Genomic DNA, 16,917 nt, shown 5'->3' on the forward strand with positions numbered 1-16,917 from the left:
CCTAGCTGTGAGGAAAATTGTATAAAGCTAGTTCTACCATACAGTGAATGTGTGCTCAGATCACTTTACCTTCCTGACCAGTGGGCTTCCATCTGTGATACAGGTAACCAGAAGATTTCCAACGTTTACATCTACAGCTACTGAATGATCTGTACGATCTGGAGATCTAGACACAAATGTTCCTAAAGCAAATACGGTTGCTGCCCTTACCTGAAAAAACAAAAACAAGTGAAAAGATCTTAATGAATAAGTAGCTTTAAATTGAATTTCAAATATGTGCTGAAAATACTGAAACAAATGATAGTGTTATTACTTTATTCACTCTACCCAAAAATGACTCTACAACCAAAAAGTAAAACACTAAAATTAACATGGATGAATAGAAATTGAATTAAATCTAGAAATAAAGAAATATTAACTTTATATGTTCAGTGAACAGAATTCCCATAATATTTATGGAGAAATGTATAAGAAAGAAACAGAACAATTGCTCATAGAGAGACAGTAATAAAACAATACTTACCTCAGGCTCAGGGTCAGACAAAAGCTTGGAGAGCTTTTCATGTGCACGGTCTCGTACACCACACCAACGAGCATTGTCAAAATTAGTCCACACCTACAACACAAGTGTATAAGACAATTAGTCTAATCAGGTTAACATTTATACAAAAACATGTTTGTTACAGTTTTTATTTTGTTTACTACCTTGGCCAAGCAGAGAGCCAACCACTGTCTAAGATGAGCATTTGGATCACTTAACTGCTCAAGGCATGTTGAAATGGTGTTGTCTTTCAGTGCTGCTTCCTAAAACAAAGATGGGAGTTGTTTATTTTAAAATACAGCGAAGCACTGACAAATGTCCACAATGATATAAGAGCATTTTAATTCTGAGTCTTATATTACAATAACAAAAGATTTTTAAGTTTTTCATTACCCTTCCTGGGGCATAATTGTTCATAATGATTGCCATGACAAATGCTGCCATTGTCCTATGTTCCGGCTGAAATATATTTTATCTTTTCTTTTATTTATGTTTAATCAGTAAAAAGTACTTACTACAGCTAATCAAATTGAAAATGTTTTTTCAAAAATATTTTACAGAAATGGAAACAAATTATCCAATTTATTAACAATAATAAAGTTCATTATTATACTTGAACTAAAAAAATATTAAAGTAGTCAGAAGAATAAACAAAAGTATTAAGATCAAGATTAAAAGACTTTTTTTAAGTATCATTTCTTTCATTATTGTCTAACAAGAAATGTCTAAAGATCAATTTCAAACTTACAGCTGCAGTGGTTTCAGATAACAAACCCAGAAAATATTTATGTCCACTATCTTTGACTAAGTCTGTTTGACAGGACTGTGGACAAAAATTTAAGAAATACAGTACAAACTGCTTTAAACTGTAACTTAACTAAGTGTATACATTTACAGGTAAAACTCGACATTTCTGTGTATAATTTTATGCCTTACTGGATCAACTGCCAGAATTTTGGCCCATATAAAGACAAGAAGTGGTCTGAGTTCCTTGGCTGAACTTTGTAGCAATTTTAAAACATAAGGAAAGATACCAACTGAAAGTGCCTGTTGAAAATTTAAAATAAAAATGTTTACTTAAACAGGTAAAAAAGAAAAAAAAGAAAATTCATTAAAAATATCAGTCAAGTATAATTACAACTCACCAAGTTGACTGCCCATGATCCAAGATCCAGAAACTTTCCTAACAAATCTAACGCCCGAACTCTATGAACTTGACTCAGTAACACCTAGACAAATAATGCAGTTGTTTTGAAAGTATAGTACTTTACAATTTACAGGAAAACAAAATGAGGTGAAAAGAGGTAAATTAACCACAGTCTAATACTAGGGGTGCACCGGATAGTACTTTTTGATATCCGGCCGGAGCCGGATATAACCCGATAGTACAATTAGATATTCGGCCGGAGCCGGATACCTACATGACTCTAACAGCTCGTTTTACTGAAGTTTTTGCAAATCTTCTATATAACTTACCTATATTCATATTATTTTGTTATTTACTTTCTTACTTTAAACTCTATCACTGATTGATAAATTAAAATGAACAGCATTTTTTTTTACAGATATGCTTATCATAAACTAATCTTTGTAACATGAGATGGTGTGTGCGTATGTATTGTAAAGTAGAATGTGGGATAACTCATGCAGAATATATAAACATATATGTAACTAATGTAAATCTTTCAAAGGTAAAGTTCACTCTTGGTTTTATAGCGTAAATCTTTCTTAAGTACAATCTAAGTTGTATAGTGGGTAGATGTTTGTGTTCATGTATTTGACACCATCAACTTGTCATTAGGCTCGTGTTTTAAAGGCCACAAACCGCTTCTGGTTTGTATCTAATACAGATAATGGCTTAGTAAATATCTTAAGTACAGCAAATTTGCAGCCGTATGCTGGCCATTAAATTTTGTACAATGCAAAACATAGCTGCTTCGGTCAAATGACTCATTCAACCAATGGGCAGTTAAACCAAAATATGATTCGGTGGTATTATCAGCTGTCCAAGTGACCGTTGAGAAAGCGATGCTTTTAGCATCAGATAGCATTTCACGAAGCTTTGAGGAAATATTGTCGTAGATATCTGGAATAACACGTTCTGTAAAATATTTGCGACTAGGCACAGTGTATCTTTTCTCCAGTACTTTTAAAAGTCCAATAAATCCAGGCTTCTCAACTACTTGGTAAGGTTCCATGTCAGTTGCAATCATCTTTGCTATGGCCAAGTGAATGCGTTTAGCATTATCACTATTAATATCCCACAATTTAGCTTTGTCTAAGACCTCTTTAATCCCTGGTTGCTGCTTGTGTGTGAGGCTTGACGAATCACTGGAGCTCGTAGACGTACTGGCACAGGCAGTGATATTATTTGATGCTGATTTCAATGCAGTCATTTCGTTGAATAAGTCTGGGTGTTTCGAGCGTAGATGACTAATCATAGTGGTGGTTGAGAAGTCTTTAGGTTTGCCTGGTTTACCACGTGACATTACTATTTTACAAGCATTGCAAACTGCTTTAGAGTAGTCCATTGTTTTGACATTAAAGTAACGCCATATAAGTGATGACTTTTTATCAGCCATTATTATTACTATTTAATTTACTAAATGCCCTTGCAAGCCACTTTTATACCCGTGGCTTGTGTAACAAAATACATGTAGGGATGTGTCCTGTAGTTCAGCGCCCTAATTGACATTTCTCTCCAAGTAAACAAACTTAGTGTCATCATCTAGTGACCTCTAGACAGTGTCAATATGTCTTAACAATTTGGTTTGTGGACCAGACCCTTGATTGACAACCTATCTCATAATAAACAAACTCATACCAGATTAACCTTATAGAGATTTGGCTTGTAGTCCCACCCCTAATAAAAATTCTACTCCAAGTAAACAAACTCAGTTCCCTCATAAGATGTGACCTCTAGAAAGTGTCAACACGTTGACATCTGGCTTAATGTGGTCAGCTGCCTATCCGTGAACTCAATGTTATGGACTAAACAAACAAAAGGAGGTGGGGGTGCTCATCTCTACCTCTGGAGATATACTCGCACATCTAGACAGATTATCAGCGTGACGTAGTTAAGGAATATTACGTGTTTACAAGACCACTCAAAGGTCAAGACAAGCTTTTAAAATGTGCCAGACATCGCTGCTACGTATGTAATACGAATTTATAATGTAAAGTCTAGTCCACCCCCCCCCCCCCCAATAACAAATCTAGTTCCCTCGTGTGACCTCTAGAGAGTGCTTACGTCCATCGTATCTGACTTGGGGTCACCTGTCAATCAATGAACTCAATGTGATGGGCTAAACAAATAAAAGGGGAAGGGAGTTGTTCATCTAGAAATATACCTGGTTACATTAGAGGTGTGGCTCTTGTAGTCCAGCCCCCCCCTAATAAAGATTAACTACAAAGTAAACAAACTCAGTTCCCTCGAAAGGTGTGACCACTAGAGAGTGTCAATACGCTGACAATAAACCTACGTCCATCGTATCTGACTTGGGGTCACCTGTCAATCAATGAACTCAATGTGATGGGCTAAACAAATAAAAGGGGAAGGGAGTTGTTCATCTAGAAATATACCTGGTTACATTAGAGGTGTGGCTCTTGTAGTCCAGCCCCCCCCCCTAATAAAGATTAACTACTAAGTAAACTAACTCAGTTCCCTCGAAAGGTGTGACCACTAGAGAGTGTCAATACGCTGACATTAAACCTACGTCCATCGTATTTAACTTGTGGTTACCCACCCATAAAAAACTCAATGTGATGGACTAAACAAATAAAAGGGGGTGGGAGTTGTTCATCTCTACCTCTGGAGATATACCCGCACAGCTAGACAGACGTCTGGTCAGCATGACGTAGTCAAGGAATGTAGCATTTTAACATGTTAACTAACTTACTCAAAGGTCAAGACAAATTGAAAAAAGTGCCAGCCATTGCTGCTCTGTATGTAAAGCGCATTTATGATGTAAAGTTTCATCTCTATTTATATTATATTAAGTTATTAACACACCTTGTCTTTATAATAAACAAAGTTTGGTGCATATTCATAATGGCTCTATTTTTAAGCACATTATTTTGTTTTCATATAAGCATTAATACATTCTATAACAGACAGTAATGGAACGAGGTCCACTTTATGCATATTAAATAGGTGTATTTTTTACTATCCGGTAGTGATATCCGACCGGAGCCGAATAGCACCGGATAGTAAAAAATGCCGGATATTCGGCAGAAGCCGGAGCCGAAGGGACTATCCGGTGCACCCCTATCTAATACACACATGGTCATAATACACATTATTTTAAAATATTAGCTTATAACAAAAAAGATCTATAGAACATTGAATTTCATCTTTAAAGCAGTGCTTAAATTAGTAGGGAAAAAAAGCATTTAATAAAATTATAAAATTAATTGATTAAATTCTATAATAATGTTTAAACATCACCAAAATGAATGTAAATTTTGTTTACTAGAATGTTTTGTGTAATGTAGAAATGGTAAGACAAATTTCCTTACAAATAATAAGTATATTATTATTATTATTTTTAAAATGAAACATAAATAAAACATTTACATTACAAATATAAAGCTTTGTACACTGTAGTTTATTGATCACATGGATTGAACTGCATGGATGTACCAAAATTCTTGTATAGGAGAAAAATTCAAATTTGACTTTTAAATATTGTTATAAACCTGGTGGTGGCACAAATGGGGGTAGTGGTGTGTGTTTAGTCAGCTGACGCAAATCGCCTCAGGCCAGCGCTAGACGAACGGTCAACCGTGACGAGTTACGACTGTCAGCCGAGACGAGTGTCAACACGGCGGTTCGGGAAGGATCGACGGCGGTCCGGGAAGGATCGACGTCGTGAACAGTGCTCAGGAGCGTCACAAGAGTTGTAGTCATCTGACCACCTAGAAACGTCGAGCGGCGTTCTGTCCAGTTCGAGAAGGCCAGTAGGGACGCTATATAAGAGCGGAGGTGTCGCAGTCAAGACGGTTCACGGCAGGGGTTCAGAGCCCGGTTCACAACAGTCCGGTCGACTACAGCACAGTTCAGCGGTGTGGGTCTGTACGGAGCATTACGACGGTTCAGTGCGGAGTACTGTCAAGTACAGTTGAGAAGGCTGGCGTCTTGATCTTGGTCTGCGATCGAGTCCGACACAACAAGGCTAGTGTGTGAAGTCAGTCCTGAACTGTTGAACCCAGTGCAAGCCCGGAACGAGACGGAGAGGCCAGTGCAAGAGTTGATACTGCGGAACGGTGATATCGGAGAGATATTTGTACAGTGTACGTGTTGCCAATTGTACAGTATTGGCTGTTATTTATCAGCTATTAAAGTGTTACGTTACTTTGGAACCTCTCCATGTGTCAAGTTCTTTAAGTTGGTGGTGTATGGTGCAGTTTGCAGAGAGCCTAGATAGTGAGATTCGTAACAATATTATATGCAATAAATTACCTGCAACACAATAGGAAGCTGTTCTGGAGGTCGTCGTGATTCAGTACCATAGTCTAACCACACTTTGAATGCTGTTAATTGCTCAGCAAAAAATGGGCTATGAATAAAAGTCATACCATCTGGACTAATAGGCTTCAAAGTTAGCTGCTGTAGGCACAAGTCTAAAGCCAGGTCCCAAGCTTGCCTGGTTAAGTATAGAAAATAGCAAAATAATCAAATATATGTATAAATTATATATCAAAATTAAAACATGCCAAGCAAAGATTACAAATATACAGACATTAAAGTTCAATTACCACATATAGTGTTGATGTGAAGAAGGTAACTTGGGGCTGGAGATTGGGATGCAATTGTAAGACCTCATGATTCGTTCAGCAAGAAGAAAATTTCTGAACAAACTGGCAACTAAAAGATCTTGTCGAAATAACTTTTGAAATAATTCTAAAGAAAAAAAAAGTTTATGAAATTCCTTAGTATCAAAGTAACATTGATAAAAAAAATTGCATTGCTTTGTCTCAGAATAAATATACCTCTAGGCAATAAATTCCATGCTATAGTGTCAGTAATAGCAGTAAAGATCCAGTTCAATTCTCCCAACATTGTTCTTCTGTCACTCAACTGGCCAGGTATTCTTTGAGAAAAAAGACAAATTTTTAAAACAATACAATTATGAAAAACAATAGAATGACCATTTGATACTACATTCTGATTATTTGTAGAATTCACTTTAACTTCATATTTGTAAGACATTAAACAAAAAGGGGGTTTAAATATAATTTAAGTAATAGTTATTCACTTACTTGTCAACCATGTCCATAGTAAGACCAGGGACAAGGCTTCTATTATTAAGAACATACCTAATAAAATGATTAAAAAAAAAATAATTGTTATTAAGGTTTAACTCATAATATTTAGTTTTAAAACTAAAAATATGAATTTTGAAACGCATACCATCGTAATGCCACTTTAACAGGAGTTGTTAAACAGGAAGTAAATAAGTCTGCAGGGAGGTCTGGATTCATTGGTAGATTCTCTGTTGATCCACAAGCTGCTAACAGAATGCTGTTTTTTATACTGGAAGGAACACTTTGTTCTGTGTTAATCTGTGCAGCTGTTGTCTGCTTAAAAAAGTATATAAGATATAGTTAATTAATGCTACTTGAACAAGCAAACCAAGCAGGCTTTTAACTAATTTAAATCTCCACTTGGAAAAGCCCTTTCAAGACTGTTAAGTGATGATCTTAACATGTAAAATTTGTTAACTGCTATGCCAAAAGTTAATGAGGGTGTCATGTGGAAAGCACAATTACTATCTGCCTTTTTCTATTCCAACAAAATTCAAGTATCCATTATAGCTGGCTGGTCTCTGTCACATGCATAAAGAAAGATAAATAATTTACAAGTTTGGTTCCTAAACAATTCATTTAGCTATCAGATCTTTTTCACTCTTCCTATTAAGACTTTTAACTGCACTTTTTAAAATTTTGTCTATGTGTTGAACTAAAATGTAATAGGATCAAAAGATTTTTGATACATGAACTCAATAAAAAAATTTCTTAGATGCAAATAAAACCCACTTACTGCAGACTCCTGTTCTCTCTGCGTTGTGAAGGTTTTGAAAAGATCTATGATGATACCAGCGTTGGAACAATCAAAAACATAGATGGAGGGACTACCCATCCAGATTTGTAGGTCATACAGAGACAAGGGAATGTACTGAGTGTAACTCTGATAATAGAACAAAGAAACTGAATAGTTTAATTCCTATAACAGACCTGCCTACCAAAAAAAGTCCAAATGCGTAACACGTACGGTCAAAATGCGTATTTTGGCACCAGAATGCGTAACACTTACGTGATCCTCTATTTTGTCATATATATATATATATAAATATATAATATTAGATGTCATGATTAGATCTACAATCTAAATCTAGATCAATAGAGATGATATCTAGACAAGATCTGGATCTATGTCTATATAATGAATATAATCTACACTAGATCTGGGCTCAAAAGTGTTACCGATGCCGTGGATCCGCTAGATCCAAACTTTCGTAGGCCTACCTTCATACTTGATCTATTCTATACTAAGACTAAGAATCTAGTCTAGATCTAGACTAGATTGTAGTAGATGTTATCGATCTAGATCTAGTCAATCTAAAATTCTAAATCATACTATAACTAGTTTGTAGGGTAATGTACTAATATTAATGTAGAGAATCATAACGTAATGACTAGCTTGACTCGAGCTAGATCTATTCCTGTATAACAAGTTATCTAGATTCTAGATCTAGATCTAGACTAGATATCTACAATGTCACTCAATGTGTTTTTAATCGATAGCTCTTCGATTTTTTTTCTATACAAATGAATACGAGAATCAGGAATGCACCAACATAATTAATTTCTACTCATGAACTTACACAAAAACAAAAGTCACGTTGGTGAATCAGCTAACTGACGGTACCAACCTGGTACCAACCCGCCACTCCCTCACTCTCGCGTTCTTCATTTCTAGACATCTAATTGCTATTAAGTACCAATCAACGTATAGATCTGGGCACATTGTGTTCACCCCACCTTTTCTGTTTCGCCCCTCTCCCCACAGGTGGGCTTAGCGTGACCTCCGTGTGACCTCCATGACCGCTTGTAAGCTAGTCTAGAGAGGAGAACAAAAAAGCATACGAAATGCGTAACGCGACGGGTTAAATGCGTATTTGCGTACTGGCGGTCATTTTTGGGAGATTTTGCGTAACGAATACGCATTTTGCGTAACGGTAGGCAGGTCTGCTATAAGTAAAATGTTAAGTCTTAAAACTAAATACAGTCATACTTATTGAATGAACACACCAAAGCTCTACATTACCTTGTTGAAAACCCAAATTTCTCCATTAGAAGTAGGTTTTGGAACACCATGACCAATATAATGAAAAAGCACTCTTTCCTCCTGACAGAAATTATAAATGTTTTACATTACACTCTGTATATAAGGGTAAAGGAATTATTGTAAATTAGGTTGTATATCTAAAAACATAAAATTTTTTTTTTTACTTTATACAAATATATTTGAATTATTATATCTGAAAAATGAAATAAAAATCAAAAGCACATATCAGCTATAATTATTTTGGGTATGTGTATTTATAAATAGCTCAAGAATTATCAAAGAATTTAAAACATAACAACATCACTGCAAAGCAGATTTTTTTCTCCATTTTTCAGTGCCTTTGACATTAAAAAAAATAAAAAATGTTTACCTTTGCATTTCGTCTTAAAGAAACGCACAATTTTTTCATTTCTTCTACTGTTGGATCAAGGGATTGCTTGTATCGAGCTTTAGGCTGCCATCTCTCATACTGCTTCTGTAGATTGGAGCCAATGGTTTCTAGTGCCTTCTGTGGACTCATGGTGTGAGGATCTGAAAATAGTCAATGGTGAGTGCAAGATAGGAATTTTATTGCAATCACCAATTTGAGAAATGTGCAGAGTAATGTAAACATTATATTAGTGACTTGATATGTTCTTTATTCAATAGCTGTAAGGTTCACCAACTCTATCAGGTTTTTTAAAATCTTTCTTTCTTTGCTCCTTTTAACCTCTCTTATCTATTTTCCCTTTTCTCCTTCCTATATTAATGTTTTGATAACTGCTTTAAATTTTTCATTATTCTGTTTCTTGAAAATAAGTTATAACCATAAGTGGATTTTATTAACCCACTAATTATGATCCTACTTGTTAATTTATCCGTGTGATATAAAGTTAGTATAAGTGATAAAAATATTCACTGTTTCTAAACAAAAGGACAGATTTTTTATATATTAATTAAAATTAGAATCAAACAATCCTTCTGTCTCAACTCATTTAAATAAAGTCCAAATTAGTTCATTTGATCTAGAGCAATTGTTCATTGTATCAAAGCTAAAAAAAATAATAATTAAATCACAAAATTACTTTTAAAAATAAACCTCTATGTTAAATATGAAATATTTTGCTTGACACTAACCTATCCAGCATTCCATTCGAGCACAGGGAGAAATCTTGACCACATCTGGAGGATCAACACCAACATTTAAACAAAGTACTAGAGCAACACTGACTGTTTTCATCTGTTCAAAATAGAACAATATAGTATGTTTCAAATAAGACTAGTAAAATTAGTTATTTCATCCCATGCTACCCTAACCCTAACCATTAAGGTATCAGTTGACACTCATTGAGAATGCTACAAGCTGATAAAAAAATAAAATAAGACAGACCTAATAAAACAAAAAATGGCTTGGGTTCTACCTGTCAGATCCATAATTTTAACCATGTTTATAAAAAAAATTTCTAAAAATAATTCAATTTCCATATTATAATATTCAGTACTAGAATCTACTGAAAAAAAAACTAAATGAATACCCTTTCTTTCATTCTCCAGCATTGCAAACAAAGTTTTGATCCTTCTATATTGCCAAAGTGACGCTTTTCATGACAAGCAACTGGTAGCTGTGAATCTACTAACTCTCCTTCACTTTCATCAAAAATCTCCCCATTTTCTGTACTGACAGTATTTTTAGCTGCCATAGTCTGTTATAGAGAAGATCTACTGTAAACACAAAAGAAAAGGCAAATGTTTCACTAATCAACAAACAATAGTACACTGAGTAAAAATAAGAGATATCTTTAAATAGTTTAAAACCAAAATTTTGTCGTTCAATAAATCTATTTCTATTTAAGACATATATGTCTATAATAGATGGTTTCTTTGCTACCATCATTAGTGTATATATGTCAGAGCTTATGATAATCAGTGTTCTAAAGAACAAAAAAAAAAGTTCAGCTAATAAACCATTCCTTAATTTGTCTACATCACTTGTTTACTGAAAATTCTCACTTCAAAAGGTTAATTGACCTTTGCAGAATAATCATTATGGGTTTTTAAAGTCAATAGTAATACTAAGTGATAGTAGAATTTATTGCTATTTGTCTAGAAACAATTAATCTAGATCTAGTACTGGCATTGGATTAGGTATAATTTTATAATAATATGACATATATATAGGTAATAGCTTATAAAGTGTAAGAAATTTAGTTTAAGGCACTTTCAAAATTTGAATGAATACTTCAAAAGTTACGGTTCAATTACTATTGCCAACAAGATAATGCTAACAAAATTCTCAACAGACTCAAGAAAAAAGCTGAGGAGGTCCTTTCAGAAAAACAGGCAGGCTTCAGAGCTGGTAGAAGCGATGTTGAACAGATATTTAACATCAGACTGTTTAATGAAAAATGCATACAACCATAATCTCTTAAATCAGCGATGCCCAACCTAAAGCGATGTGTGGGCTATTTTAATTTCCAACACTCATGTCGCGGGCCACATCACCGAAAAGTTACAAAAACGAAATGAAATTGACCTGAAACATTTATTTTTAGAAACCTGTGGATCTAGTATTTACATTAAATAATGAGATATCTGAAAGTTATCTGTTTTCAAACGTCAGAAAAGAGCTTCATTTCTCTACTTAAAATGTGAGCAACTTTGAACTAGCTTTACCAACGACTCATTTTCTTGTCTCTTTTAGCTAAATAGTCCCATCTATCTTCCAATGACTAGGCTGCTGAAACAAAGAATGCCGTCATATTTGTGTTATAGTGTTTATTTCTTGTTCATTTTCTTTACAAATAAAATATTTTGTCTAAACAGGACTTATTACCCTGTTCCACGAAAAAAAGTTAAGATCCGTTTACTTTTCCTGGTAGATTATAAATTCAGAGTACACTTGTAGTTTCTTTGGCTCTCTTATTCATAAACTTACAAATTTTTAAGGTTATAGTACCAATTCTACCAATCTATCAGAGAGAATGTGAGTGCCCTAACGTAGGTAAGATACATTTCAAAACCTTTTTTTCTTCTGAAAAAAAAAAGGGGGGGGGACGTTCTACACTTAGTGCTGACGTGCCGGCGGGCCGGATAGAACCACATCTATATATATATATTACCTATCATTTTATCTATATTTTTTAGTTTATCTATTTAGATACAGAGATAGAATAAAAAGCCTTAATTGGTAAAGGATTAGATTGCTACTTGTATTAGTCTACTTTTTTATATCTAGATAAGTAAATATTCATTAAAAGACTTTTTTTTTAAAAATGATTTTAATGTCTAGATTAGAAATTAGCCTGGCTATAAACTAGTATGGATTTAGTTAATTTAGAGTATAAATCTAAATGTACTCTATTTAACAATAATGATTAAAATTACCACCAGGGCCAGCCATAGGACATAGGGCGAAGTGAATAGGGTGGCCTCAAATGAAATAGAAAAACAAAAAACTATGACCAAAAATATGCAATAAATTAAAAATCTCCCTGCATCTGTAGCTAAATCAACAAATAAGTTAAATTCATATAATGCTGATAGCATGAATGTGCTTCATGGACAATTCATTGACACCAGACTAGAAATAACATTTCACATTTCACCAAAAGGAAGAAACAATGCTCTTCTAACATATAATATATGTAGTCTAATAAGTAGATCTGTCTGCAGAGGTCAAGCCACACAGAATACAGTAGACGATGTCACCCTGGCTTCTCTACCAGATCTTCCAGTATTAGAATGCCTAGATGAGCTTCTGAGCCTTGATGATCTCAAAAAAGCAATTAACTGCATGAAAAATAGAAAATCTCCAGGGAGTGATGGCATCCCAGCGGAAATAGTTCAAGTCAACAAATCACTCCTGCTCCCTGCACTCTATATTCTCCTCTGCTGCTGCTGGGAAACAGGTCATGTCCCACAGGACATGCGTGACACAACTATAGTCACAATATACAAGAACAAAGGGGGTCGGAGTGACTGCAACAATTATAGGGGTATCTCTCTCCTCAGCATAGTTGGCAAAATCTTTGCTAAAGTGACACTATCCAGGCTGCAAGTGGTAGCATGATATCCTCTCTACGACTACTGCAGGAGAAATTCAGAGAGAGAGACAGACCCCTTTACATCGTTTTTGTTGATCTGAATAAAGCCTTTGATATGGTCAGCAGAAGTGGCCTTTTCAAACTCCTAATGAAAATAGGTTGCCCTCCCAAACAATGAGTGCTTTCATGAGGAAACGAAATGTACTGTCAAATTCAATGGAGCCCAATCAGCACCTTTTGAGGTTAGCAGTGGTTCAAGCAAGGATATGTGCTAGCACCTACTCTGTTTGGCATATTATTCTCCTGTCTACTGCATTATGCTTACAACGACATCAACGAAGGTATGTTTCTCCAAGATCCTCTGGGAAAAATATTTAATGTATCAAGGCTGAGGTCAAAAATCAAGGTTAGGAAGATACTTATCAGGGAACTTCAGTATGCTGATGATGCAGCTTTTGTGGCTGATTCTGATATTCAGCTTCAGTTTCGGCTTAAATATTAGTCAAAGCAAGACTAAGATACTAGTAAAGAACACAAATACTGCACCTCAAGTAAACATTAATGGCCAACCACTAGAAATTGTTGATCACTTTTGTTATCTCGGCTCCATCATATCCAACAATACTCTACTCGATAAAGACATTAACAATAGGATAGCCAAAGCAATGGGCACCATGTCACGGTTGCAGAAAAGAGTGTGGGACAACATATTGCTGATTAACAATACTAAAGCCTTAGTCTACCGGACCTGTGTGTTGAGCCCTTTGCTATACAGAAGTGAAACATGGTCAACATGCTCCTTGCAGGAAAAAAAGCTGAATGTATTCCAGCAGAGGCTGGTCCTACAGATTGCGGGGCCCTATGCGAAACTGATTGCGCGGGGCCTAATTTGGGTTGTGATAAGGATAATAGGATTTTGTATTAGAAAATAAATTAGTCTTTGCATTTTATTTATACTTCACTAAGTACAAAATCACTGTCAAATTAACTTTACTAACTTTACGGGCCATCTACAGTAGATAGTAGTTTTCCAACAAAAAGCCGATAAACATTCAGATCTGCCTTTTAGACTTACTATCGACTTGCAAAATATCGCCTTTGATATTTGTTAAGAAGTCGAGATAGATTTAGATCTATATTTGTATGCCAGTGACTATTAAAGTAAATTAAGTATTCAAACTTCTTGTTATGGTAAAAATTCGGCTATTATTGAATTTTTATTAAATGAAAGCTGACAATACCATCTTTTTTTAATCGCAGGTTGGATTGGCGTTTTCCATATTGAATGACACCCTGAAATGACAATTTTATCTGTTTTAAGGAGATTTACATCAGTTTTCGGAAGATTTTAATAATTTCAGGAGATTTTCATGACTTTTTCTTATATTTTATAATTTCAGGACTATTCTAGAAACCCTTTAATAATAAGTTAAAATGGTTTAATTTCATAATTTACACCTAGAATTTGCATTGCGCGGGGCCTATGAAAGTGCGGGGCCCACTGCAGCCGCATAGGTTGCAGTGGCTTAAGACCGGCCCTGTCTTCCAGCTCCGATGCTTAAGGCGGATCTTTAAAATAAGGTGGCAAGATAAAATAACCAATGAGAAAGTGCTACGAAGAGCAGGGTGCCAGGACATCTGCTCTGTTATCAGCAGCAGACGCCTTGGCCACGTTTGTAGAATGCCAGTAGGTCGACTTCCACAAGACATTCTGTATGGGGATCTAATAGAAGGCAGGAGAGCCGCTGGTTGCCCACTTTTACTGTATACGGATGCATGCAAACGCGACATGAAGCTCTTCAAAATCGACAGCTGGGAAAAAGTAGAACTGGATAGATCCACATGGAGAGAGAGCATAAAGGAAGGGTCTCGGATTGCAGATGCCATACACAACAGTAGCAGAAAGAAGAGTGAAAATGCAATGGCGCCTGGTGATTACATATGCCCAACCTGCGATAGCAGCTGTGTATCAAGGATTGGCCTCTTTAGTCACACAAGAAGTTGCAAAGAGAAAAGATTGTCTCTCAAGACGTAAAATGCCACAGAAGTAGATCTAAACATTTGTGAATAAACCTTGAATTAAAGTAGAGACTTAAAGTGAGCTAGTCAACATAGTGCCATGCTCATAGAGTTCTGCTTTGTTTGAGATATTATCTATGCTTAACAATTTTTTCTCTACAAATTCTTTGAGTCCTGTCTGAGGCCCCCACCAATCGGAGGCCATCTATGAAGGCAATTGTCTTTGCCTAAGGCTGGTCCTGACACCACCAAACAAATGCACAAATATTTATCTTTGTAATTACATTTAAAATTAATCTAGGGCCTTAGAATCATACAATGATGATTCAATACAAAATAAAATCAAAATGAAAAAAGGTCTTGATCTAGGCTAGTCAATATTGCACAGTCAGACTATAGTACTAGTACTAGCTCTCTCTAACTAAAGGCACTAATACTATTTTAATAAAAACAATTATAATGTAGTTATTAGATCTATATTACTACATCTAGAATTATATATATAAAGGAAAAATCACAAAATAGCAGGGAGCAGGGCCGGACCTTTGTAACCAAGAAATATTACTCTTTTTTTTATTTCTACCTCACGTTTAAAAAAAAAAGGGGGGGGGGAAGTAATCTACTCTGTAGTAACTATCGAGTCGACAGAGCATGCTCAAGAGTTTGGACACCATGTAAAGATCACTTTTATTTTTGCAATTCGAACGGAGGGAGTTATCCTAGGTAATTTAAGATGCAAAAAAAAAAGAGGGGGGGGGGAAGTAGTATTCATCCGTCATTAAATAGCAGAACCGGACTTAACAATTGTAGAGCCCTATGTGAAACGGATTTCGCGGGGCCAAGTTTGGGTAGGGATACGGATAATAAGTGAAAATTAAGAGTCTGTATTAGAAAATAAATTCGTCTTTGCATTTTATTCATTCTTTACTATGTACAGAATTACTTAACGAGCCTTGCGTGTAGCAAAGTTATACAGTACATCATATTTCCTATATAGATCACGCTCAATAGCAAGAATTACCAAATGTTTCAATCTATCTACGAGAATTGTTGATCTCGAGTAATTCTTCATTAGTTTGAGTCGCGAGTAGCTTCTTTCACTAGATTCCACAATTGCGGGTATTTCATAATGCTGGGTTTTTTTATCGCACGTAGGATTGGCGTTATACATATTGAATGACACCCCAAAATGTCTGTATATTTCAGGAAATTTGTATGAGTTTTCAAAAGATTTTAATAATTTCCGGATATTTCCAGGACTTTTTGGTATATTTTGCAATTTCCGAATATTTATAGGACCTCCTGTTAAATCGAAAGGAAATCTGTTAAAAGTTATCAAATGGTTTAATTTAATAATTTATACACCTAAAATTAGTGCGGGTCCTATAAAAGTGCGGGGCCCACTGCGGTCGCATAGGTTGCAGTGGCCTAAGTTCGGCCCTGCAAAATAGCGGCGTATGCTACACCGCCGGTTGACTAGTATATATATATATTATACTATAGATTCTAGATCTATTTAACGATTACATTGATAACATAGTACATACTATCAGTATCAGTCGCTAGATTACACAATATCTACCTAGAAGTGGTGTAGCTAGGAATTAGCAATCATTTGGGGGCCTTGACCTCTTTGGGGGCCCCTGCATTTTGTGTAATATTTAATATAAAAAACAATTTCAAACACTCATTTTGGGGCCCAGGGGGATTTTCAAATTCTCCCCCTTGAATCCCTCCCCCCCCCCCCACCCCCACCCTATCTACGCAACTGCCACACTGCTATGCTATCTAGAGTCAAATAGAATCTACATAATTCCAACATTATAAATAATTCTATTTCTTTTAGTACTTTTACTATTATAGATATGGACAATATATTATAATATAGATATAGAATCTATCTAGAGTCCTAGACTATGTCAATGTCTGTGAATAATCAAGTTTATCAGGTAAATCAAGTATGACTAGATAATTTTCCAGAACTA

At 35.3% G+C, this 16,917-nt stretch overlaps 1 protein-coding gene across 8 annotated transcripts in view; it reads right to left on the minus strand.

Annotated features, from left to right (window-relative positions):
• Positions 1 to 16,917, minus strand: part of LOC106055319 (regulatory-associated protein of mTOR-like) — a 47,571-nt gene that overhangs the window by 24,508 nt on the left and 6,146 nt on the right. For 4 of the 8 annotated variants that reach the window (XM_013211544.2, XM_013211525.2, XM_056020122.1 and 1 more), the window contains exons 2-18: positions 10,406 to 10,592; positions 10,008 to 10,110; positions 9,262 to 9,422; positions 8,871 to 8,951; positions 7,584 to 7,730; positions 6,954 to 7,123; positions 6,803 to 6,859; positions 6,533 to 6,633; positions 6,299 to 6,443; positions 6,003 to 6,186; positions 1,687 to 1,770; positions 1,478 to 1,588; positions 1,290 to 1,364; positions 935 to 1,000; positions 706 to 804; positions 524 to 616; positions 70 to 210 (exon numbers count right to left, since the gene is read on the minus strand). In XM_013211544.2, coding sequence (XP_013066998.2) covers positions 70 to 210; positions 524 to 616; positions 706 to 804; positions 935 to 1,000; positions 1,290 to 1,364; positions 1,478 to 1,588; positions 1,687 to 1,770; positions 6,003 to 6,186; positions 6,299 to 6,443; positions 6,533 to 6,633; positions 6,803 to 6,859; positions 6,954 to 7,123; positions 7,584 to 7,730; positions 8,871 to 8,951; positions 9,262 to 9,422; positions 10,008 to 10,110; positions 10,406 to 10,570 — 1,983 coding nt within the window. In that variant the 5' untranslated portion in view covers positions 10,571 to 10,592. The remainder of the gene's footprint in view (positions 1 to 69; positions 211 to 523; positions 617 to 705; positions 805 to 934; positions 1,001 to 1,289; positions 1,365 to 1,477; positions 1,589 to 1,686; positions 1,771 to 6,002; positions 6,187 to 6,298; positions 6,444 to 6,532; positions 6,634 to 6,802; positions 6,860 to 6,953; positions 7,124 to 7,583; positions 7,731 to 8,870; positions 8,952 to 9,261; positions 9,423 to 10,007; positions 10,111 to 10,405; positions 10,593 to 16,917) is intronic. The other 4 variants (XM_056020124.1, XM_056020125.1, XM_056020123.1 and 1 more) reach the window with 3 other exon arrangements.

This window comes from Biomphalaria glabrata, chromosome 2 (assembly GCF_947242115.1).
Source record: "Biomphalaria glabrata chromosome 2, xgBioGlab47.1, whole genome shotgun sequence".
Classification (NCBI taxonomy): Eukaryota; Metazoa; Mollusca; class Gastropoda; family Planorbidae; genus Biomphalaria; species Biomphalaria glabrata.